This window comes from Emydura macquarii, unplaced genomic scaffold (assembly GCF_026122565.2).
Source record: "Emydura macquarii macquarii isolate MOO-44397 ecotype Brisbane River unplaced genomic scaffold, CSIRO-AGI_Emac_v2 contig_2768, whole genome shotgun sequence".
NCBI classification, from domain to species: Eukaryota; Metazoa; Chordata; order Testudines; family Chelidae; genus Emydura; species Emydura macquarii.
Genome location: NW_027132905.1, coordinates 96,458 through 123,737, shown reverse-complemented (window position 1 = coordinate 123,737; position 27,280 = coordinate 96,458). Strand labels below are relative to the sequence as shown.

Sequence of the window (27,280 nt, the reverse complement as noted above, 5' to 3'; positions counted from 1 at the left end):
TGACCAGGACACAGTTAAATAGAAATGGAAAAGGAACACTCTTATTTCATGTTGAAAGATCTACCATCTAATAGGTTGTGGAACAGTCTCTCAAGGGAAGTGATAAAACCTGATTGCTCATGAAATTTAAATCAAAGCTAGACAAAGCACTTGAAAAATAAGCTATGGGAAATGATCTTACACTGCTGGACAAACCAGGGAACAGGAAATGGCCCTGAGTGCAGGGGCCCTTTTACAACTCAAAATATCATGCCAAATCCCACGAGACCTCCAGCACATTCCAGCAGTTCCATGGGGGCTGGAAATCTCACTGGATCCAGTCCACCCTGTTCTTTAAGTCCCCTCTCCCTTTGCAGGAACCACCAAATTTACCCCTCGCTAGGCTTGGTTGGGGCCTTCTAAGAAGGTGTGTGCTGTTCTGAAAAGAAATAATCCGGTTCCAGTGGATAAAAGTGAGAGAGAAGGCAGTGTAGTGTGGTAGTTTCTCTTAGCCAAATGTTAATGAACCCAGCACAACCCACCCCTTTCTGCTAGGATATCTATATACAGGTAAACGTCAACTTTGAACTTCGCACCACTGGTATTAAACTTAGGGAGGAGACTAGTTTTTTTATATTCAGATACTGGACTGGAACTCAGGAGATCTAGGCTCAATTTAATTTTCTGTCTGACCTTGGGCAAGTCACTCTCTGTGCTTCAGTCTCCATCTGTAAAATGGAGATATTACTTGCTTCCCTTTTTCACAGGGTGATGAGAAGACATACTTGTTAATACATATAATGTGCTCCAAGATGCTATATACAAGAACCTAGATATATAGTATAAGATTTAGGTCAGTGGTCTCTGAACTACTCAGTGGATTTAGACAGTAGATCTCAATGCAGAAGCTGTGTTGTTAGTAACAGAGTCTGCAATTAGGAGTTAGTTTGGTTGATGGTTCTTAGGAGAGGAAAGAATCCAGCTTACACACACTGAGCTGCAACAGTTATTATTGCTAACCAAAATAACTAACTATTTTCGTTACTGAAGCAAGCAGATACACTGAATAATCAAAGACGACAGATCTACTGAATATGAACATGTCATGCAATGTTACTTTCTGGACCATAACCTAACTGAGCCTGAATTCCAGCTTCCATTATAAACCTGCCTTTTTCAGTTGCTCAAACTTTCTCAAAAGTCCCTTTACATAGAACTTTTCCATTTTTAGACTCTGCACAAGAATCTGAAATAAATTGGCTGAGCTGAGAGAGTTTTGGGGAAAACCCACACATGCCCCCCTCCTCCGATGTTCATATATGAAATTTTATAAAGAAATCTTTGACTCCAAATATCACACTTTGCTAGTATTGCAGGTCCTGAGAAGATGTTAAAATCAAGCCGAGTTTGAAGAAAATGAACTCAGTATTTTCTTCAAACTTGGTTTGACTTCCATATCTTCCCAGGACCTACAATACTAGCAAAGTGTGATATTTAGAGTCAAAGATTTCTTTATAAAAGCACTACACTTAGGAAAGAATAATCAATTGCATAAATACAAAATGGGAAATGACTGCCTAGGATGTAGTACTGCACAAAAGGTGTTGGGAGTTACAGTGGATCAAACTAAATATGAATCAACAATACTGTTGCCAAAAAAGCAAACATCATTCTGCAATGCATTAGCAGGCTTGTTGTAAGCAAGACAAGACATGAGATGTAACTCTTCCATTCTACTCAGCACTAATAAGGCCTTAAAACTGGAGTCTTGTGTCTAGCTCTGGGCTCCCACACTTCAGGAAAGAGATGGACAAATTGGAGAAAGTCGGATCTGAAAAGATCCGACAGGACTTTTAATGAAAAGGTACTCCCTATTCTATGCTAGCAACAGCATATTTGTTAAAGACAGACAGAAAACAAGAACTTGTGAAGACAAAGTCAGATTATCTTGGGGGAGGTGGCATGTGATAAAAAACAGACAACATATGGTAATGATGTAATCAGTCAAAAGAAAGGAACTTGTTCTTAATGTCAAAACACAGAAAACTAGAGTGTGCTAACAAACTTAACAAATCCACTCCTCTACTGGCATTCTGAAAGTAGGAAACCATCGGCTGAGTGATGTGCTAGAGTGGTGCTTATGTACCCTGCAGGAGACATTCTCGTGCAGAATTTAAGAGCTCTTCTTCAGAAGGAGAAGGTAGGGAGGAAGGGTGGTTGTCTCCTATGCAGCTATGAGAGCAGAAAACTATTTTTCCCCTCCCAAGACTTCTGCACACTTTGAGCAGCCTGAATTGTCTAGCTTGTGACCTACCAAAAGACTTGTTGCAAGCAGGCTGACATGGTAAAGCTTTCCTCTAAATCATTTCTAATATGGGACTGTTTTATTTCCTCCCCTACCCACCCTCCCGCAAAAATGCTGATGCTAACAAATTCTCCCTTTCTTTCCACATTAAGCCATTAAAGTTTTTTTTAACAGTGGTTAAAATAAATACTATTGGGATTACATCTTAAGAAGAATAATGTTGTGGGCAGCAGTTTCCAAAGCCACTTAGCTTTGGAATTTTCCCAGCTAACATGCTCACAGGAGATCATGGTTATACACGAGGCTACCCTTGAATGATACCATTCGCAGCACTAAGACATATATTAGCAAACTCAGTCAGCAATGGTCAGACTGAGCCACAGACCTGAAGGAAGAAATGGGTGTTGAAGGCCCATTTACAAACACTGCAGACATAAGGGCTACAGAAATGTCAATAAATAAATAAATACGTAATTGTAGATCAGATTAGATCATAAATTACTTTGGGGCAGGTATCATGTGTACATACAGCACCTAGCACAATAAGATGCCAATCATGACTGAGGCCTGTGGGGACTACAGCAACATGTAGAAAACAGTAATAGGGTATACTTTAACGTTTCCCCATTGAAAAAAATTCCATTTCAAGTGTTGATTAAACATATACCAGCCCCCATGGATTAAGCATGCTTGTTGATTTTACTGTTGACACTATTTCATTTTGACACAATGGAAATGCAAGGGGACAGAGATGGAGCAATGTACCTGCATTTTCTTTTTGCTGAGGGAGTGATTGAATGTAGTGCAGAAGAATGTAGTACACTCTTCAGTCAGGGAATATGACATTTGTATACATATTTTAGCACATGACAAAGTTATAAAATTATTCGACAGACACACTTAAGACACACTTAATTTAAAGTTAATTCATTTTCACAGTTTCCCCCAGACAAGAGGATTACCATCAAGACTCCAGGCAGTAGGTTTTTTGTTTGTTTTGTTTTTTTAAACTAAGGTGAAGGGGGGGAAAGCAACAGACTAAAAGAGTAAGGACATTAGTGCATATGAGTGATCTGGCACTGATTTGTTAATATTAAAAGCAAGAGTTAGGAAGCATTGGCTTTTTAACATTTCATTAATTTTTCCATTGATAATCTGCCTTCCTGAATGTAGACTAAGACAAGACTTAAAGATTGGCTGCCCTGGAAGCCAGGAAAAACATGGGACTGGATAAGTGAATCATAATTATTTATTGTTGCCTGATATGCACTTAAAAACAGACTTGCATGTTGGACAATGAAAACTGGTTTGACTCCTGCTTCGATTTCCTTGTAAATGCCACTTACATGGCAGAAGAAAAAAATGTATTTGCTCACCTGGCCTGCTTGCTTCTTTGCTATTTTTTCTACTGGCTCTGCTTACTTAGCCAGTTGTGCCTTTTACTGCACTTCAGAAAGTGTTCAACGGCTCATAACATATGCATTTACATGAAGTGAAGTATGAGATTCAACTGCACTTTGGAAGCACTTACCACAAAATGGAAGAGAGAGGCTTATTTTTGTACAAAAATAAAAAATTGAGGCAGGTTATCTTTGGACAAATCCCTTTAGGCTAGATAATATCTTTTAAAAGGAAAAAACGTTACATGTTGGTCAGTTATTCGGCCCAGCAATCCTCACATTATCCCCTTTTTGTTTGGAGGGGGATAAGTGGGAATGTAATTTAGATCTCCGTAAACTCAAGTTGGATCGGAAAAGAAAATTAAGAGTCCCACAGCAAAAAAGATGCATCTCTAAACAAAGTTTCTTAAGAGTTTCAACATTATTTCTATAAGAAACCATTACACCAAAAAAAGAATCCAATGTAGAGGTTATAACCTAAGCACAAATTAAATGTTTGCATCATGGTAGCCTTATCATTCTGTATAAAGCCAGCCTCAGTTCCCATTACACATCTCATAGCTGGTTTCCCTTTTACAGCAGCTGCAAGTAGACAAGAAGCAGTTGAGTCAATCCACATAGCCAATCACGTACTGTTCAAAGCTGCAAATCAGTGGTTCTGAACCTGCGGCCCAATCAGCACACAGCTGCGGCCCATGTGACATCCTCATGACCATGCAGTTAGTATTGGCTGCAGCCGTCAGAGGAAAATAGGTTGAGAACAACTGTTGTAAATTGATTAAATCTTTAGATCTTAGCATGAGGAACTGAAGAGGGTCGGTCTTAAAAGATTTTTGACTTTCTATCATTCTATGAACACGCACTGTAAACATTCCTAAATTCTCCCACTGGAATGTGGTAGCCCTCAGTGACCTTAATACTTAAAGGTGTTCTGGTCAAAGCTCATCATGAGAAAAATAAAGTCAGTTCCGGAAAAAAGGATCTTCATATATGCAAATCACCTCTGCTATTATAAGTAACACTTTTGAGAAAGAATAGCTCAAAAGCCATCAAGTCAAGCTCAGTTAACCTCTGCATTTCAGTCACAAGTAGGTTTTAATCACAGGGAAATAATATTACTGGCACTCAGATTTAAAATAGTTATTTGCAGCCTTGTTAGTCCACATACACAAACTTCTGCATGATAAAAGACATCTCAACCTCTAGGCTTCCCTGGCTTCATATATTGGGAATAATGCGTACCTAACTCACAGGGCTGTCGAGAATGAATGTTTTTGTACTGCACTTTTAAAGACAGGAATATCGTGCACATATGCTTGTTAATACTCAGAATTTCTACAGTGCCTTCCATATGAGGAATTCAAACTGATTAGAATTACATTGTTGACATAGCCCAGTAACTCTAAGTCAGACCCAGGGAGACTGAAAGAGCTGGTCTATCAGTGAGACAGGAAAGGACGTGAATTAATTTTAGGAAGTAGAACTGTAGGGGTGGCAACTACAGACATGTTGGGTTTTATGAACTTAGTCTTGAAGGCAACATTCTGCACTGTGCTAGCCCTGTCCTTGGGAATTGAACCAAGGGACCCATTGCTCCTGCATAAGACTCTCAGATCTTCCCCTCCTTCTCAGTACTCCAACATATTCCAGGAGTTCCAGAGACAAAAGTAAAAAAAAAACCACAATACAACATGTACTGTATCAGCATTATCAGTAAATCAACTGTTTTAAATGCTAGGCAAATATTTGGCCACACTAATTTCCTGTATGCAAAGATTTAAAATCCTTCTGTAGGTATACATAAAAAAAACACTCTGCTTTTAAGAAAAGCCTCCGGTGATTGACAGCAAGTTTTTGTTGCTTCAAGAGTCAGAAGGCCACAACGCAGGCTAGCATGCCAAAATTCGTCTTAACAACAACTTAGGTTAATTTTGTAACACAAAAAAGCAATCGAAACTAAAAAACTAACAATCTAATATGAAGGAAATCAGGCACAATCAATGTTTTAATTTATAAGCAAAGTTCCAACTCAAAGGAATGTGTTTATTAGTAAAGTCGTAGTAAATGAACCCCCCAAAGATGGAATTACACTATAAGACAGCACAGATCCAATTGTCTATATGGAAAGGTACATATCATTATTACTATTTAAAAAACTATATGGTAAAAGACACTCAGACCCAAGAAATTAAAAAAGGTGTGTGCAGAAGAAATTAGGAAGAGAATTAAGGAACAGGTTGTTATTCCTGCCACCCTTTAGAAGATGTTTAAATTGCACCTACCTATTAAAGCAGTCATGAAACGATTCATGGAGAGAGGTTCTAAATACATTGGCCCTTCATATCCCGACTCCAGCTCGCTCTTAACATAATCCCTAAAGAACAAAAACAAAATATTAAGACATCCCTAAACCAGCTTGAAAGGAATATACTTGTTCATAAAATATACACCTTTACTGCACACTGTATTTAACAGACAAATTACAAGGAGGAGTTTTGGAAAGAAACCATTTATTGACTTAAGGACTATTTCACTTTTCAGTGATGCCTGTTTAAATATTTCTTTTCTAATCTTGTGTAGTTCATCAGTTTTTCTCCTCCCAGCCCCATGTCAAGCAGTTTTGTAACTGGAGGGGTGACCAAAACCTCCTTCTGATTCATTTGCTGATGAAACTGCAGTCAGCAATTTTACTGAACGCTCATTTGTACGACTTTAAAAACCAATGCTTTAAATGGAAAAATGTCAAATCATATTTGACTTTAAAAGGACTGCTCATGTTTAAAGTTAGGAATCTGCTTAAGTGTCTTGCTGAATTACAGCCTAAATTAACAAATTACACAGACAGCTCAGATTTTACATTTTAATGAGTAGTGTTCGTGTCAAATGAGTGACTGAGCAGTTTTAACTTGGACATGTAGTCCCGCTATGACATGTAGTCCAAAGTGCCCAGTAAATTGGAAAAGATGAATTTCTCTACTTTAATGTATTATGCATAATGCAACAGTTCTTTTTGTTTCAGTTGCCATAGGACCCTCCCTTCCCCCTCCGCCTCCTATGGTATTCCAGCATTGCTGGTTTGGAATGAAATATTCCACTACATGTCACATATGGCTGTTGTCAAGAACTCCAGCGTAAGAAAGTAACTTGTTTTCATCATCTGCATGAGTAACCCACTTCCTTTTTGTGTGGTGAAATTTAATTTCCTCAGTTTAGTATATGAAAATCCAAACACTCCCCTCCTTGAACAGCAAGAATGCACTGCTGAAGTTTGCAATGGAAAGAGAGAGAAGCTTAAGACATCAGAAGTACACACTTCAAGAACAGACCATTTAAGAAAAGCAGAGGTCAAAGTTCTATGAAACCAGCCATTTTTTGTTCTTTGTATAATACCCAGAAGGCACTCCTCTTTCTCCACCCTACCTCCCCATTCCTCCCCATCTCACCCAGTTTCTATCTTTTTTTTTAAAAAAAACCTAAGTATCAGGTGAACTTCATAATTAACATTAATATATGAATGTCTATCATAATGCTTAATAAAAGCAAGTCATGGACTGCTGAACTAACCTGACATGCATAGCTTATGTATCTGCGTCACTATTTTTGTTTGCATCGCTCTCTCGGTAGACTGAGTGCAGTTAAAGGGAAAGGAGACAGATTTACACACCCATACATGTATACTCCCCCTCCCCCAAACCTGACCCTATTGTCACTGGTATAGATGATCATTTTGGATTCCTTATGAACAGGAGAGTGTGCACAAACCCAATGTAAGTATTCTTTCACTAAAGATGGGGACAGAGAACATGGCAGTGCAAAAAGAAGAGAAGACATATTGAAGCCCTGCCTGTTTTACTTTAGAGATGGACAGTCTCCCAAGGCTGGATACAATGTAAGGAAGTCTGTGTGTTCGCTGGGCAGGTTAAGCCCCCTTCAAAAGAGAACTAGATAAATTCATGGAGGATAGGTCCATCAATGGCTATTAGTCAGAATAGGCAGGGATGCAAAATCATGGTCTGAAGTGTCCCTAGCCTCTGTTTGCCAGAAGCTGGGAATGGGTGAGAGGGGATGAATCACTTGACGATTACCTGTTCTGTTCCTTCCCTCTGAAGCACCTGGCATTGGCCACTGTCAGAAGACAGGATGCTGGGCTAGATGCATCATTGTTCTGACCCAGTATGGCTGTTCTTATGTTCAGCCTACTCGCAGCTTGGGGACTGAACCAGACCGATCCGTCACTGGCAATAGGGGAATGCCCCACCACCTTGAAGTTCCCTCCAAATGAAGTAACTGCAGCAGCCAGCTAATTCAATCTATTTTCTTAAATTAGAAATAAATTTAATATACTTCAAAGAAAAACAATTTCCCCTGCTGCAGAGCATGGTAAATTCTATCTAATGAATAATCTTTGGATGCCAATTTCCATCTCTTTTCTGGATAATTCATTTGTCTGCACAGTGGGCAGGATCTGTGGATCTTATTACTCAAAGAAAGTAGCTTTTCAGGTAAGGACGGAAAAATTTTCTATTCTTCGTGCAAAAGCCCACAGATCTGTTACAGTGGGATTTTCATAGTAGTGTACTTCCACAGTGGGCAGTAGGACCATCCTTTAAATACAGACCTCCAAAGTAAGGTAGCTTTCATCAAAATAGGTCCATCTTCCCCTGGGCACTAAGGCATGGAGGAGACTTCTGCCACAGAAGAGAATGCTTAACTGAAAGAGCAATATGGGTGAGACTGGGTGACCAATATGTGAGGACTACTCTCTGTGGCCCAACTAATGGTTGCCTAGCAGATCTTAATACAAGAGCTGTGACTATTCTACCCTGAGACTGTCAGTGTCCCTAAGGACTGGACTCTGATGCTTAACTGAACTAGAGGATTGATTCTAGAAAGAACATCTGTCATTTTCTTCCCAACACCAGTTATACACAATTCTTCTCTTCTCTCACCATCTCGTGCCCTGTAAATCTGGCAGATATTAAAATTTTGTTGAACATGAACCTTCAAAAAGCACTCTTTAGTTGGAAAGTTTATAGCACTTCCTACTGAGATCAACCGGACGGAGTTCCAAAAAAACCTAACCCAATGGATTTGAATTTTTTGAACTTCTGTGTCACTCTAAAGTTGAAAGTTTTTTTATATTAAAATATTAGGCTTTGATTCCAATCAGCTAATGAAAACATTAGGAATTTATAAAAAGAGTTAAAAGAGAAGCAATGAGCACATCAAGGTTCCTGTTACATCTGTTAGGAAACAAGAAAACTAGAGAGGACTGGGCATAGTAAGAAGTTAAGATGCACTAGCAAAGTTGTATGTTTGGGGAGCTTGCATGCCTTCTACCAGGTTATCTTCAGTCTTAGCTACTTATGCTTTACAGACCCTGACATTCACGATCAAGAATGGTTACTTACCCTCCAGTAACTGTAGTTCTTCATGATGTCAGTGTGGATCTCAGTGCAGGCACACATACATTCGAGATTGGAATCTTTTGAATGGCAGCGCACGTGCTCCCATGTGAGGACATGAAGGGCAGAGAAGCCACAACACTCCCTCGGTTCCTTCACAATTCGAAGCCCGTGTTACAGGGCAAATCATGAGATCCACATTAATGTCAGCTCAAAGAGCCACAGGTTCTATAGAATATGTAACTGTTCTCTCTTCAAGTATATATTAGTGTGGATCCTGTAGATGACAGACAACCAGTATCCACTTAAAATGGTGGTGGTGAAAGAGTTTCAGCTACATCAATTGAACAGTAAAAGTAGATTCCTCCAGGGTGTATCTTGGGCCTGTGCCTGGCTCTATCACGGATATCAGTGCTGAGGGCAGTGACAAGTCTCTTGTTCCCTAAGCCACTCCAGTTCTGAGTGAGGACTTAGGAGTTCTATCCTTGAAGGAGTGATGTTTTCCACCCAGCATTTCCCTTCAGTTTTGGAGCCATGTTTGAGCTCCTTCTAGCTGCATGAGTCAATGTCCCCTTTACCTGTGGGAACAGGTGCTGGCTTTGTCGTCTGGTGGGTTGGGGCTGACAGCACTGAACTCTTCATCAATATAGAGGTGGTCAGTGTCAAAGATGTTAGCACCAGCTCTACCGGAGTCCTCTTTGCCTTTTTTCTGCTGCCTGATCCTGAAGTATGATGTGTCCTCAAAGAAGTGTTGTCCGATGCTGGCTTATCTGGCTTTGTTCTGGTAATGACCATCACCTCTGGGTTTGAAATGACCCACATGGACTGTCCTCGTGATGTAGTTTGAGCTGAGCATCCTTGAATTTGCAGGCCCTGGAAGAAGAGGACTTGCGCACAGAGCACATGTAGCTCTCCTCTAGGCAGTATAGGAATTAGCAATTATCCTCTAGGAGGACCAGTTCATGGGCAGGATGGGCAGGGCTTGGAATCCACCATGAGGCATGGTGGTTGGTGCAAAGCACCTCGCACTTATGTTCAACAAAGTCACTGATTGGGAGTGGGGGTTTTGGGAACATCCTTTGATGGGAAGCGTGAAGATAAGAAATCTCAACAAAAGTTGGTTGAAAAAACCAACAATAACGTAAAGGCCTCTGAGGAGAGTAGCTGGTTGGACACTCGCTGGGTTCATTCTCACTGCTGTGGGGGGTAAGAGGGAACTGAGGAAGGGTTGCAACTCCTACACCCTTTATGTACTCACATGGAAGAACAAAGAGGCATAGGGCACATGCACGGCCATGATAGACACTGCTATTCAAGAGACTCTGAGCTCAGGTGCACATGTACCTACAGTGGATCTACATTGACACATACTCTAAAGAGAACAGATGTATTTGTTTTTCTACAGGCTCAATTGCAGTGACATTTGAAGGAAAATCAGTTCTATCATGAGAGTGTAACAGATCTGTAAAGTACTAAATTGTAGCACAATTTTTTAAAATTTGTAGATGAGTAGAAGCCTTATTTCCTATTCAAAATTAGTGAAATATCAAAGCAGTGATTTTCTTATTATATTAGCAGTGCAAGTACAACGATCTTCTGGCACAGATATTCAGAAGAGGCCAGGAACAGCTGCCATGCTATACAAAGATGCTGACAGGGCTGACTGTGTACACTAAATTTTGATCAATTAAAGCTTTATTAAGCTGCAGCTTTTACTTCTCAGAATTGTTCATTCTACTGGAATAGTGTAAAACAACAAAAAAGAGCAAAACCATTATTTTCTTATTAAATGAAACGTCTCAAATGATTTCTGTTAGAAAATTAGGACATAAATATAAAGCTAAAATCAGATTTCCAGATGGGAATGCGGCTCTTAAGCCGATCAGATTGGAAAGTTAAAGAAAGCCACTCAAAATCAACCAGGAATAACCTATATTTCTGAACAAAGGGACAATTCAGAGAGTGCTTATATCTGACTAATACTTTTACATTCTCACACATGCAAGAAAGGGTCTTCCATTTTTAACAAAGGTGCTTTGTAGTTAACTGTCATAACACACAATGGTTATCTGGCCTAATTGTGTCATGCCACTGTTTACTTTGGCTAATCAGTCTCATGGGCGCGGGTATAAGAGGCTTCTGGAGGCTAAGTCTTCCCAAATAGCTGCCGCGCCGGAAGCTCTCACCCGGCCTCTGCCCCCAAGCTCTCACCCTTGCTCCGCCTCTTCCTGCTCCCCACAGGAGAAAGCAGAAGGTGTGGAAGAGACTCAGGGGAGGAGGCGGAGTGGGGGGAGGGCCAAGAGGAGGGAGCAACGTGGATGGGGGGCCTCGTGGGAGGAGGCCGAGAAGGGGCAGGGCCTGGAGTGAAGCATGGGCGGGACCTGGGCCTCGGGGGAGGCCGAGCAGGGGCGGGGACTCAAGGGGAGCCAGCCTCTCCAAATTCAAGAGGCACGTGCCACCTATGATCAGGCTCCTCAATTAATGTCAAACAGGCTCCCCGAGAAGGTTTCACGTGTCTAGTATCATATTAAAAACACATTAAGTTAAATATAACAAATAGTTTCTGCTCGTTATTTATTCCCTCCTCATTGGAATCCCAAAACAGTGCTGTCAATTATGGGATGTAACCACAGCACAACTGGAAGCTTGAAATTATGCAGGGTTCCCTTCTTTAACATAAGCATACATCCCCTACTTCCAGCATTACTCATTACAATTTCCAGTAAAAGTCTGTATAATAGTAGCATGGTTTGTGCGAGAGGCTGATATAACTGTGTATAAAATAAAGGAGCATTTATTTTCTAGAAGGGAACGTGTGAATCTGCCTTTTAGGCTAACTTGCATTAGAACAGCCATACTAGGTCAGACCAATGGTCCATCTAGCCCAGTATCCTGTCTTCCAACAATTGCCAATGCCAGGTGCTTCAGAGGGAATAAACGGAACAGGCAATCAATGAGTGATCCATCCCCCGGTCATCCACTGCCTGCTTCTGGCAATCAGAGGCCAGGGACACAGAGCATGGGGTTACATCCCTGACTATCCTGGCTAACAGCCACAGATTGGACCTATCCTCCATGAACTTACCTAGCTTTTTTTTTTTTTTTTAAACCTTGTTATAGTTTTGGCCTTCACAATATCCCCTGGCAACGAGTTCCACAGGTTGATTGTGCACTGTGTGAAGAAATACTTCCTTTTGTTTTGAACCTGCTGCCAATTAATTTCATTGGGTAACCCCTGGTTCTTGTGTTATGGGAAGGGTGAATAACATTTTCTTATTAATTTTCTCCACACAAGTCATGGCTTTATAGACCACTATTATATCCACTCTTAGTCATCTCTTTTGCAAGCTAAAAAGTCCCAGTCTTTTTAATCTTTGCTTATATGGAAGCTGTTCCATATCCTTGATAGTTTGTTGCCCTTCTGTGTGCCATTTCCAATTCTAATATATCTTTTTTGAGATGGGGTGACGAAACATGCACGCAGTATTCAAGGTATACGCATACGATGCATTTATATAGGGGCATTATGGTATTTTCTGTCTTATCTATCCATCCTTTATTTCACAGACACCCAGAAGATACGATGGTGAATGTTCTCACTAACTACATTACTATATTTCACACCTTGAGTTCTGACAGTGGATCTCCAAATGCTTTACAAACAGTACTGAATCAACCCTCAGCACCCCTCTTAACATCACTCCACTTTACAGATGGGGAAGCTGAGACATTGAGAAGTTACATGACTTGCTTAAAGTCAGACAAAAATGTGGAAATCTGAAACCAGAGCGAGGAATAAAATCCAGATGTCATGACTCTTAGTCCTGTGCCTTAACCACAAGTTATTCCTGGAGTGGAATAGCAGCACTGGAAACTGAAGTTCTCCAGTGATTCAAAACTTCCAATAGGCTGCACAGTCAAGAGAGCCAGCTGATGTTAAGTAAATCCTGCTGTTTCACATTTTAAGTTGTCTGTCAACCATGCTGTGTTTGTAGTTCCCCAGTGTTGCTTCCTCAACCATCTTAAATAGCATGCCAGCTAATAAACTCCAGTAGATGCAATAGAATTATTAAAACAATTTTAAACTAAACAACACCATGTTAGAATAGTTGAAAGACTAGCCCAAATACTTGCTTCTTGCAATTTTAGTACATTAAGTCTACTAAACAATATAAAAAGCAAACTGGAGGCTCAACAGAGCGACAATATGTACAGTACAGAGCATATTTGCATATTAGTCACACTTCAACTTTGTACTTTTAATGTGAAAGATCCTGATTGAATTTGAAAACTTTTTGGGGGTGTAAGAGTGGTGGTCCTTCCATAATTACTGTCTTAGGCTGCTGTGGGGAGTCTGCAACCAGTCAAGGAGGACTGGACCAAACTCCCTCCAAAACCGTACTGAGTCAGGGGAATGCGTAAATTCACTTCAGAATGTCAGTAAGCCACACTTTAGCTCTGCCAACAAGCTCAGGACCCAAACTCTGATGTGTCAAGACTTTGCACTACTGCTAGATTATTGATTTGATCCAATTTTATTTTTAAAACTGTGCTTGTTTTCTGTGCAATGCTAGTGAAAGTGAAATACCATAGTTAGGGATGCAGGTTTACCATAGTGGTGAAAACAAAGCCCCAGATAGCATGATTTTTCCTATTTGTCCAAGGGTTTTTTGTGTGCATGTGAATGCATGTGATTTGCCTGCAGTGACTGCTCCTGCCCCATGTAGCTGGGCCTGCCTCCCTGCTTGGCTGTTGCGACCTGGTGCACAGAGTTGCAGCACTATTCAAGTCTGGCTTAGCCTGGCTGCCCCTCCATCATGAAAGGGGAACAGCCAGGCCAATCTGAGCGAGTGGCATTGCGACCTGGTGAGCAGGGTCACAGTGCTGCTCAAATTTGGCCCACCGGCCCTAATGGGTGGGCAGGCCAAACCTGAGTAGCACAGCATCCGTGCACTAGGTATCAATGCCCAGAACGGGAAGCCAGACCCAGCCCTGTAGGACAGGGTTGCTCCACGATTTTTTATGAAAACGCCATGGCAAATCTGCAACCCTAAATACATTGAAGTGAAAATCTTGCTTATTAACTTATTAGGAAGTGTCTAATGCATTTGTGGAGCTGAGTACCAGTACACTGATGGTTCAAACAATACAGCAATACATTTTCATAAATCCTATTTGTCACAACATTCATCAGGAGATATAGTTAAAATTATATAGTGAAAATATAATCAGAATTAAAAACCAATGCCAGAGACTATATATAAATTGAAGTTTATGCACTCTTTCACCTTTTTTTTTTTAGTTTAAAAGACCAAAACTCAGGGCTGCAGAAGTGGAGACACTAGCTCTGAATTTTCTATCTCCGCCCACCTGCATCTGAGGAATACCCGAAGGAGCATGCACATTTAGGATGTTATATTAGTGTCGTTATTCTGATTTAAACCCAAGATCTTAAAACAAAATTAGGCATCTTTCTCTAGGAAATAAATACCATCTTTAAAATACTAGGACAAACATCTGCAAACTACAGTTAGAAAAGCTCAGTATTCCCAGGGGAAGGATCAGGAAGCCTCCCTCCTTCCTAACCAGGAAATAAGAGGCCACAACCCTCCTGCCACATTCAGAACACCATTAAAAGGAAAGCCTGACAGCCATAGCATTAACACATCACAACTGTCCCCAAACCACTCTTTAAACTTTCCTTGATAGTGAACAGATTTGAACAAAAGGGCAGTTTCAAAGAATTTGCTGGAATAACAATTTTACCATGTAAGTAACAAACGTACCATTTTGTGCAAATCAGTTTAATATGATGTTTTAAAATATTTTCCACCACTGGGCTCCAAAAGAATCAGATTCAATTCCACACTTCAGATATTTCCTATGCAGGCCCCTTAATAAGAGGATAGTTTCTCAGGCTCCAATCCAAGCCTTCAGTTAAAATGAGTTTATTTTCATTGTGGGTTAAATATATTCAGCAACACCAAAAGCATAAATGAGAGATTTACTTTGATTTTATTGTCTCAGACCTCTTATCTGCCTCTCGCTCTACATTTTAGACCCAGACATATTTGGCATACTTACTTATTACTGTAAGGTTTCTAATTGGAACTTGATTTAGGAAAGTAAAATAATGGACAATAGAATTTATGATAAAGAAATTTAATAGTCCAGTAGTAAAAGCTTCCAACCACTATTCTACACTTATCCTTCTCTATGGCTCTTTATTCCACATTTTCTCCCTTGTCTAGTTACCAGCAAGTTGAAAGGTACAATATGTCTTTTCCTCCTAGTAAAACATTTGTGAAACTCAAAGATGCCGGCACTCTCTTCTTGGTCCAACAGAAATTATGTCCATCACAAAAGCAATTTATTTTCATATTGGAAGGGAGAGAAAACCCCTGTGACAGCTAGGAAAGACTGATGTGGGATTTTAAAATACAGGCTGTATGGGCCTGATCCATCTCCCACGGAAGTTAATGGAAAAGATCAGGCCCTACATGTCTTTCAACAGAGATGGAGCACAATCCAGTGTTAATCCTGTAACTTCTTTTCAACATACGGAAAGATAAGATACATTCCAGACAATTAAATGAAAACACAGACCTTCCGTTTGTGTGGGTCTTACTGGCAAAATACTAATTAAATTATTTTTCAGATTTGAAAACCAAGTCATCTGAAAAATTTCACATTCTTACCTGGAGATCTGGTGCCCAGCATATAACAGCAATGCAGTCAAAAAGTACAGGTAGAGCTGAACGAGATGTTGTCTAGGTAAGGTTAGGAGCACGACACTTAAAATGTAACCTGAAGCAGAAATCAGACAGAAGTTGAAATTAAACCTCTGATGTCTTTTTAAAACTATTACCTAAACCCCACTTATTAAAAATCAACACAACTGACATCACTCTCTCTCACTTACTTCAGGATTTTAAAACAAAAAACAAAACAAAACATGCACCTGGATAAAAGAGAGGCAACAATGGATATTCCATTCACTTCAGTCAAGTTGCATTTACTTCTGTCGGTGGTGAAACTGACTCATGATATTTTGGAAAAAGTCAAAGTGATGTAACCAGACAAGAGAAAGACATGTATGTCCAGGCTTCCCTCTTTCCTTAGGCACATGTTAAAGTGGAGATACATTTCAGCACTGGCATAAGCAAAAAACCTTCATTGTAAGGAATAATGAATATATCCAACAAGCTCACAAAATCAAGTTACAATATAAATACCCTTAAGCATCACACAGGATACACTTAAAACCTTCATTTGTATGTTAAACAAAATTAAACTTGTAAATTATTTCAGTTATTTCACAATCGATTTTCAAATTTGAAATGCCTGCTTAATACCACAGTCTGAGTCTGAAATATAGGGCCCTTCTCTACATTTCTGGAATTGAGGCAATTCCCAATCAACTCAGTTTCAAGCAAGGGCAAGCTCCAAGGGAGCAAATTACATGTTTCCTTGCCTCCACTTGGGGTTTGCACTGCAGTTACTTCAATGGCTGTTTAGCATTTGTGGGAATTGAGGAAAATTCCCAATGCAGATATACTTTACTGTTCAAGAACACAGCCTGGTTTAGTAAATAGCTCACAGCAAGAAACAATATGTTGGTCCTTCCTTTCACACCTCTTGCCACCAGGATACCTAAATAAAGCAGATATTGCAAAGCCTGCTTATTCAGGGATTCAGTGATAAGTACCTAATGTTTGGCCTTCCCTAATATTTCCCCAAAGACTGACTGTAGGGACAGACAGCAATCTTACACACACGGTGTCCTGTTTGTCCTTTGTTTTGAGCTCTACACCATAGAATGCATCACCAGTGATCCTAATTTCAGAGGTTAATAACTTAAGTGCCTGACACTAAAATCCATTCAGCAAATCTGTCAAGAGCAAAGGATTTCCCCACAACTAAGAACAAAACATCTATAGAAGGGCTCATCACACAGATCATAGATATACAGTAAATGTCACTTGCTTTAAAATATCATCCATCTACTTGACAATTTGTCTAATTGGTCACAACCTTTTTAACTAGAGTTGATTATGCCGTTTTGAGTGTGTCGTAAAATAGTTATGAGCATGAAACAGCACTGAGATTCTTGAATGAATATTCTTATATATATAAAAACATAAGTAGCTCAACAACAATCAGTTACTATAGACAACCTACAAATGTAGTATTGTCCCACTATTTAATAGGGTGCGATCCGAAATGAAGGCAAATGTTTATTTAGTAACATTCCAATCCTCCTCAAGTGCCAGCTATTTAATATTTCCCACCCCCAACGGTGTCTCTCTCTAAAGCTCTAGCTAGTAACAGTACACTCTCTGAAAAGAGAGCTGGCAATGAACCCACAGAAAAATCTTCAGACCCACAAAATACCGCAGCAATCAACAGTCCATTCAGGCATGTAAAAATCTCTCTTATCCCAACTAAGGACAGGGAGATAAAACAGCAGAGCTGTTTATTATAATTTTCCAAAATTTCCTGAATCTTGCATTAAAAACCCAAAGCTGTGATAAATTTGATATTCATCTGAGGATTAATATTTTGTCAAAGTCTGAGGCACAGTTTACCCTCCACCACAAAAAGGAACATGACTATAGAACCACTGAATTTCCACAAAGCCTTTTGATTTTTTTTTTCTTTTGAGCTTTAAAGTTCAATTAAATACAACTATTAATTGGAGCCTGAGGCCTAGCACTGTAATAGTTTGCTTACAGCAATTAGGATGCTTTATACGAGCCACATCTAATTAATAAAGCAAACAAATGTTCACTTCTACTGTTTATTTCTTGGCTAAATAGAAAACAGTCCCATTTTATTAGGTTTATCTTCTTCTCTATTCTCTGCCCCCTCCTCTCTCACCAAACACATGGACAGTAACCACAAGGACTGCTGGGCAGCATAATTTCTTAAAGTAGAACAGACATTCAACTGTCTTATGTCACCCCAAGAAGAACTAACTGGAAGAAGGGTCTTAATATTGGCATGCCTGGCTTACATCCTACAGACCAAGCAACAAGTTTTGGCTCTTTTTGGGATACAAAAGCTAAGCAAATGTGCGCTTCTGTAGCCAATGCTAAGGTCAAAGAGAGGCACACCAGCTTACCAAAATTCAATTACCAGCTTCCAAAGACAGGTGTGTAGGAGAATTCAGCAGGACATTTGTTTACATTGTTTCAGAAGTTGTTTACCTCTGCCACATTAGCAGGTGCCTGCTAAAACTGCCACTTGGTACATGTTTTCATTATTTATTCAGTATAAACAATAAAGTTTAACATTATTGTAGCAAACCGGAAACCTACAACAAGCCTTCCTGGTTCTCAAAACGCTCTGCGGACTTGAGGTGGCAAAGAGGTGGCAAACCTCTAGTGTCATTCACTTAATCCTTGCAATTAGGGTTTAGCGTTTTCAGTGGTGCTGCACAGTTATGTTCCTACTATACCACTCCAAGATCAGTATCTCCTTCAAGTCTCATTTGAAATACTCCCTTTTCACTTTAGCCCATAATTCACCCTAAACCCCACAAGCTTTTCCCTTCACCTTGGTGTGCAGTCTTCCGGTCTCTTTGCTGTAGCTACTTCAAAAATACCTGCTTTGTCCTTTGCTCCTAAGAGCTGAAATGTGAAAGCAGTAAAGAGATAGAAACAGATGACAGAGTATGAAAGTCACCATACCCAGCTCTAATACACTGTGATGCTACAGTTGAACAATGCTATAAGCTACATTTTGTAAAAGGCAAGGAAGTTCTGTGCTAAGGCGGTCACTGCATCCATAATACATCCCTGTTATGCTGGAATATTGTAGAACATACTATGCTCATTCTTCCCTTTGGGATCACAACTCTGAATAAATAATGGAAGAAGAGACCCATGGACACCTCAAGGAGGAGAAAAATTCAAGTGCAAATCAAAGAGACTAGAACATGACAGAACTTGGAGACCCTTGGTTTAAAAACCATAAATAGTGCTAGTCTTTAATACACTACAATTGGTAAGCAAAATAGCAGAGTCAAGGTTGCTCAGCAGCTTTAGTGATGAATGTTGCAGCTCCTGGATTCAGGCCAGAATTTCATTGTTAATTTCTATTTAGTTTTTGCATTTGCTATAGTTATTTTTTAAAGAGGAAAAAAAATATCAAGTAGCTTCTTTTCATTTCAGTATTTACAATTCCCTCTTGAAACTTGAAAAACAGACATTTTAAACACTTCACACAATATTCACATTTCTGCAGAAGCCTCATTCCCAGAACCATACCAACATCATTACCCTTTGTGATGCCACTGACAAACAAATGTAAAGAATTCATTACCTTTGTCTTGTTACAAGGAAGAGGCGGGTGACAGCAAATGTAAACATAGCAGAAGGGCTACATTTCATTCCCTTTTTTCTGAATACGGGTGATTAATTTATGAGACAGAGGACATTCTACTTCAAACAACAGATTTAAAGGAGGATTAAAGCACTGAGGTTTCCTTCTGAGAGTCATTGTCCCACAGATACATCTGCTCTGTTTATAGTCCTCAGCTCCTCTGAAGGGCCAGGCGTCAAAGTCTTTGATGCACTGCATATTACTTCAGAACACATATCAACACAATTCAGATTATATCTTCAAGTTACAACACATTATGTTTATGAACCTTTTTAATTTCCTCGTTTGCATACATTTCAAATATATTTTGCTCATTTCCAATAATTATTTGAAACTGTGTAAATGTTTAGGTTGTGTGTAAATACGTTGCACACAAAAGTCAGTTAAGGAGTTCATAGTATTCCTCTCTTAAAAAAACCAACAATATCTTTTTGTGGCTGCTTTTGCAGAACCATGTCAAAGAAACATTGCCACCATAAAAACCCAGCAAGTGTTAGTACTGGTTGGTAACATGAGAGGAATCCATCCTTTAGAGGACCAGGAGTTAACTGCACAGCAACTTGGATTTCTTCCAGGAAATGAATTTCTCAGGCCTAGACTATCTTTGCCCCAACCCCCAGGGGAACTGACAAGTTGTCCCACAACATCCTGTGAAAGTGACCAGTGAGTTGTGGCACTATGAACTACATGATATGCATCAGATATCTTTGTGTCTCAAGACTGAATCAAGAGCCAGTGCAGACATGGAGTGAGAGCAGGCATGGAAAACTCAACGGCTGTTCTGTATTAAGGCCACATTCTGCTGAATTATGCTAAAATGAGATGACTAACTCATGACTGCCCAACAAGAGTAGATTGCAGAGAAGACAATCTTACACAGCGAGAGATTTAAAAAGCTCAGTCTAATCAGTTTATTCAAAAGAAGGTTGAGAGGTGACTTTATCAGTCTACAAGTACCTTCTTGAGGAAGAGGATTCTGATAAATTCATTAATCTAGCAGAAAATAATATTAAAATGGTTAGAAGCTGAAACTAGACACATTCAGTTTAAAAATATGGCACAAATGTTTAACAGTGAGGGCAATTAACTACTGGAACCATTTACTCAGAGATGTAGTAAATTCTCCATCACTTGAAGTCTTTAAATCAAGACAGGACAGGGGGTTGGACTAGATGACCTCCTGAGGTCCCTTCCAACTCTAATATTCTATGATTCTATGTGCTATAGCTCAACCAGAAGTTATGGTCCTGATGCAGAATTTACTGGGGGAGAGTCTACGACCTGCGTTATGGAGGAAAGTCAAACTAAAGGATCATAATTGTCCCTTCTAGCCTTAACATCTATGAATTTATTCCACTGATTGAACTCATGTAAAAACAGAAACAGAGAAGCTGAAAGAACTTTAAGTGCAATGTCAATATAACATCTCCACAAGCATGCAAGACAATCTCCTGCATTAGATATGGCCCATAGGCACAATTCATAAAAAATTCTCAAAGCTGAAATTAACCCACAGGTCTAGCCACTAAGACTAGACATAATGCCAAAATCCCTATCGGCATTCCCTACTAGCCAGCCAGTAACAGTAGCAACAGGGGTAGCTTCTTCTATATTCTCCTATCAGTGTTAACTAAATAATTCTTCAATGCAGCGTTACCGAGCTGGTTTTTGAAAGGTCATACACTTACTGGGAGCCAAGAACTTTGTAAATAATATCAAAGAATGTCTTCAAGAGAGAGTTTGCGAAAAAGTTCAATAGATTAGGGAACTACAAACCAGATCATTTATGATCAAAGTAACCTTTTGACAGACAGTCTCATAAATCTAGAATCAACATACCTTATCTTTAAAAATATCAGGCAAGGCTGCCCAATCAAATATGATTATCCTGCAAAGTTTGTGTAGCTCAAGCTAATAAGCATACATTTTGCTCTCTTGGTACTCAGTTATTTTGCACAATGCAGAAAATATGTTGACAAATACATACACATGGACACGCTCAGGTGCAAAAAGCTATCAGTTTTATAAACATATAAACACTTAAGTACACACAGTGGTTATCTAAACTATCATACTGCCAATATGTTTTCCTGTTCTAATTATCCAAACACATTTAGTGTCATCATTTCAAATATTTGTTCACACAATAAAAAGCCCAACTATTTGCACTGTACTCTCAAATTTCCTTTATCCGGACGATCAGCAAGGAAGGGAAACGGCTATCAATTGCAGGATTCTTTCAGATACCTCACAGTCCACTGTTTGTAACTTAATTCACTATCATGGAAGAGGCTCTTATCGTAACTGAGCTTTTGCCTCATGATAGTTGTGACTTCCATGAGGATAAATTGGGCCTTTATTGAAAGAATCAGGTAGTAGTAGCCTGGTTATGCAAGGGGATGATTATTTCAACAAAACGCACTGCACGTTACTAGGATATTGCAGAAAGCTTAACAATAAAACGTGATTAGGATAATCAAAAATAATAGAAAATAGAGGTTTGTTTGGTTTTTAAAGCTGTAACAGAATGGACACACTGAACAGAAGTAGGAAGTGAGAACTAAATTTTGTACAGAAGTTTTAAGTAGCAATTTGGACAACCAAATGGATTGCTGATTCTGACCTTGGTGGACAATTTAAGAAATATATTTGTATACAAATTATAATATTAAAAAAAGTCTGCTCATTAGAGAATTACAACCAAAGAGAACCTTAAAATATGTGCATTTGAAAACAATATAGTTTGATATGAAGCCGCAATAGGGATCTCAAAAGGTGTGATGGTTCCATTGATTGGGTACCTAAATTAATATGGGCTGCTGTATTCAAGATCAGCACTCAAAGAGTTGTAGTAGCCAAAGGAAAACTTAAAAGTCTTATATAAATGATTCCAAGTCTCTTTTTAAGAAGAGCGTCTTTGTTAAAAAGATGTAAAAAAACGTATGGACAGGTGTTAGCAATATAAATGCCTAAATGTTATACTAGAAATGGAGTTAAGGAAAAATTATCTAAAGGAATCACCATGCAGTGAAACCTGCTTAGCAAGAGCTTGGAACACCTAATGGAATAGCAATAACACAGTTTGGCAATCCACAATACTGAGAAAGGAAAGAGAAGAAAAAAAGATTGCTAAAATCTGAGCATGGCAGGAGTTCTTTAGCCCTTCTGTTGTGCCCATTAATTGCAACACACATGACCCCTTTATTCAAGGAACTCAAAGCAGCAAGTGATCCGATAACATTACAGGGTATTTTGGGGAAGAAAAAAAATACGAAACACACAGTTATGACGTTAGTCTTCACTTAAAAATAGCTATATTTTAAAATAGAACATTTGAAAATTAGTTCTGTCACTCACTTATCTAAATCCTGCTTGAGCATAAAAAAAGTGAGGATGCCTTTATAAATATGCATTTGATCAAGACTTCATCCTTCTGTTTACTGAGGCGATCTGAATACTTTAGAAAGAAGCAGGGATATGAAATATGCTTCCCCCATCCCGCACCCTTTATTTGTTGGGATGAAATAAATCTTGGAGTAAATTGACTCTGCTTCCCCTCTCAGCCTGGGGCGGTAGATGAGAGGGGGTTTTTGGGGGTGGAAAGATGGAGGTGAGGATATGCTTGCATTCCAAATATTTGTACCCTTACCTTGCAAGAGCATTAGACACTGTTAAGAAGAGGCAGATAAATCTGGTCAGTAATGAAATTAACATTAGCCTGGACATAAGGAAAAGATGCAAATGTTACAGCATTATCTTATGACAGCAAATTCAGATGGATTCTCCTCCTTCCAGCCCCCTACACAAATGTAGCATCTGCAATGTGTGTTCTTCACCCACCTAATATTACTAGCTGAGTGATTAAAGTTACCATTACATAATGCCACTTTACATCACAAAACTTAAAAACTCTTATCAACATCTTTCCCAGGACTTAACATTTGGATGGCAAAGAATTCACCTTGGTTAGGACACTGCCCTTAATCACTCCCTGATTTCCTACTATAAGCATGTTCACTCTGAAGCAAGTAACATGAGCTATTTTGTGATATTTGGGAGTGAATTATATTAGTGCAATAGCGACCATAATTCAGAATCAGATCATAACTACAGATTAAGGTTCTAGACAGTACCTATTCTCTTATTGTCAACTCACTATTTGCACGCCCGCATGCTACAGGTCTCCCATCACATCTCAGTCCTTTCAGGGGCAAAGGAAGGAAAGAAGAGCAAATAGAAGCAGCTGACTGCTCAACTAAAGGAGGATAAACGTGGAGATTTTGACAGTAGCAAGTAGCACTGTCTGCAACAGCAGGTCAATGTGACATTGGAAAGAAATTTATTGATAATAATTAAGCACTTTGCAAACAGGTTCACCCCCATTCTGCCTCTCCAGCAACTACTGTTACAGTCTCTCACAGCAGGTACAGCAATGTTCTTTTATAGGACAGGATGAAGAGGAGGATAAAGATGGCCAGGCCTGACCCTGAGTACTGATAAGCCACTGACACAGGCTCTATTGAGAGTTTCAGGGGCCTAATACTCCCATATGGGTCATGTCCCCAAGTGATGTTCATAATTAATAGAATTTTTCAACCTTAGAAAAAAAATTTTTAGATGAGCTAAAATAGAAAATGAGATTAGCAATCTGAATCTTTTGTACAATGGAAAGAACTGAACAAGACTGAATTATTTGCACCATTTTTCATACCTCAAATGGCTGATGGATCCTAACTAATATCATATTCCTTTCAAAGTTGGGTTAGTCTTACTACATTTAATTTTCATCCTGCATTTTTAGACTGGTTCAGTATGCACATCAAGATTACAAAATAGCAGAAGTATGTGCCCCCATCCTTTCATTTCAGTCGGGCCAACAGACAATTTGATGGGTGCACTAAAAACTTTAAACAGATAATATTAAAGTATGATTAAGTAGGTTTTAAGGGCAGAAGGGACCCATTCTGATTAACTAGTCTGACCTTCTGCATAGCCCAGACAATCAATTTAACCCAAAAAGATTCCTGTACCTAGCCCAACAACTTGTGATTGAACCAGATCACATCTTTCAGAAAGATACTCGGTTTTGATTTAAAGACTTCAAGTTACGGAGAATTTCCCATATACCTAAGTAATCTGTTCCAATGATTGTTACTATAATACCAATGAAGGAACTCAAAGACCAACATGGAAATAAATGTACCATATGCTTGTATTAGAGAGCATTACTTCAGAGTTCCTTAAATGTACATGCAGTACATGTTGTTAAACATTTATCAAGTTATTTTACTTTTTCTGGTGTTTTAGGCATAGGAATGACAATGGCTTGGCAAGCTTAGTAAGTTTGCCAGAAAGGAAAACAAGTTTTAGTAGAGAGATCAATACGTTTCTTTCTAGAGAATAATTCACATGCAGAAAGGCATAAACATTAAAACAGTGTAATACGGTGTATATGTGAGTGTACAGACCTATCTAATATATATACACAAACGCACACGGGCATGTTACAGTATGATGCCATGGAGGACAGATATACATACAAGAGATTATAAAACCTGAAAATGCTCAGCCATAGACTGGTCATCTTTTACCATGGCAGTTTGGCTGGAATCTCTGGCGGATCTTCACAAACAGGAACTGGACACTTCAGTGAGAAGCATACTTGTTTTTTTTAAAGTTACAACAGATTAACAATAAAATGTGTCTGCTTAAGCTTAATGTTTCTATCTGGAAATGTTTGTCTGACAGTTCTCCTCATCTATACTTACAGCTCAACTGGTGTTAAAACTGTTGTCAAGAGCATGTACTTTTCTTGTAAAGACCTGGCTTGTTTTAAGAAAGAATGCAATGGGGGAAGGGCCAGCCTGCAGCACTAGCTATATCCCAGAGGCTTTGGTTCAGTTCCCAGTACTGATAGCTGGGGGGGATGAATCACAACTGCAGTGCAGACCACCATCTCAGAATCTCAAAACTGGTCTGTTTCTCTGATTTTGGGAGCTTGTATTGCATTTCAGTCTGTTTTGAATTAGATATGGGGCGCACAGTTAACAGCCAAGACGCTTCTATTAACAATCCCTACATCTGAACTCTGCAGACAATATTCCCTGTGTCAGATCCTCAACTCTGGAAGTTGCTCCCATTGCCAAGTCTGCCAAAGTTTACAGACCTTCAAGGCACTCTAAATCTCATCTTTTTATGCAAGCCTTTGCCTGAGGTGGACCGGCATATGAGGGTTGCCTTGTACAGGTCAAGAAATTGGGTAAAGCAGTTTGAGTTTTTGCCCTATTGTGTCAGAAAGAAATTAATTCTGTGATGGCCTGATATTAATAAGTGGCAGCAGTATTTTTTCATATTCTGCTTTTACTGCTCTAAACATGACCAGAGGCTTATCCAACGGACACATTTTAAAACACAAATTTTAAAAGTCGATTTTTTAAAATCTGCTTACAGCAAGTTGCTATGCTAATCAAGACCTCACTGAGAGTGCTCTCCCCAAAACAGTGAGACCTGTGACACCTTAAAGACTAACAAATGTATCTGGACATAAGCTTTCGTGGGCAGAGCTGTGTCCAGATAAATGTGTTAGTCTTAAAGGTGCCACAGGACTCTCGCTGTTTTGCTAAGAACAGACTAACACGGCGACCCCTCTGGAACTTCTCTCTCCAAAATAGACTTGAAATCCCCTTCCAATAGGGGGAAGGGCTGGCGGGGGGTGGTAAGGATTTAGTTTACCTTACCCTCCCTTATAGGCCTGGTTTACAGAAACTGACATTGGCTTATGTAAAGGTGTGTTTTTAACTGATTTAACTAAATCATAAGAACATAAGAGCGGCCATACTGGGTCAGACCAATACTCCATCCAGTCCAGCATCCTGTATTCTGACAGTGGTCAATGCTTCAGAGGGAATGAACAGAATAGGTAATCATCAAGTGATCCATCCCCTCACCCATTCCCAGCTTCTGACAAACAAAGGCTAGAAACACTTCAAAGCATGGTTTTGCATCCCTGCCCATTCTGACTAATAGCCATTGATGGACCTATCCTCCAGGAATTTATCTAGTTCTTTTTTGAACCATGTTAGAGTCTTGGCCTTCACAACATCCTCTGGCAAAGAGTTCCACAGGTTGACTGTGCATTGTGTGAAGAAATACTTGGTGTTTTTTTTTGTTTTGTTTGCCTATTACTTTCATTTGGTGACCCCTAGTTTTTGTGTTATGAGGAGTAAATAAAACGTCCTTATTTACTTTCTCCACACCAGGCATGACTTTCTAGACATCTATTATAGCCCCCTTTAGTCGTCTCTTTTCCAAGCTGAAAAGTCTCAGTCTTATTAATCTCTTCTCATATGGAAGTTGTTCCATTTCCCTAATCATTTTAGTTGCCCTTTTCTCTACCCTTTCTAATACCAAAATATATCTTTTTTGAAATGGGGTGACCAGATCTGCATGCAGTATTCAAGATGCGGGCATATCATGGATTTATGAAGAGGTAATACGATATTTTCTGTCTTATTATCTATCCCTTTCCTAATGATTTCCAATATTCCGTTAGCTTTTTTGACTGCATGTTTTCAGAGAACTGTCCACACTGACTCCAAGATCTCGTTCTTGCGTGGTAACAGCTAATTTAGACCCCATCATTTTATATGTATAGTTGAGATTATGTTTTGCAAAGTGAATCACTTTGCATTTATCGACACTGAATTTCATCTGCCATTGTGTTGCACAGTCACCCAGGTTTGTGAGATCCCTTTAACTCTTCACAGTCTGCTTTGGACTCTTGAGTAGTTTTGTATCATCTGCAA

At 39.3% G+C, this 27,280-nt stretch overlaps 1 protein-coding gene across 2 annotated transcripts in view; it reads right to left on the bottom strand.

Moving 5' to 3' along the window:
- The window catches only part of RNF145 (ring finger protein 145), a 77,297-nt gene that overhangs the window by 19,619 nt on the left and 30,398 nt on the right, over window positions 1-27,280 (bottom strand). For both annotated transcript variants that reach the window (XM_067566546.1, XM_067566547.1), the window contains 2 exons: window positions 15,788-15,896; window positions 5,967-6,058 (listed from right to left, as the gene is read on the bottom strand). In XM_067566546.1, the coding sequence (XP_067422647.1) occupies window positions 5,967-6,058; window positions 15,788-15,896 (201 nt within the window). The remainder of the gene's footprint in view (window positions 1-5,966; window positions 6,059-15,787; window positions 15,897-27,280) is intronic.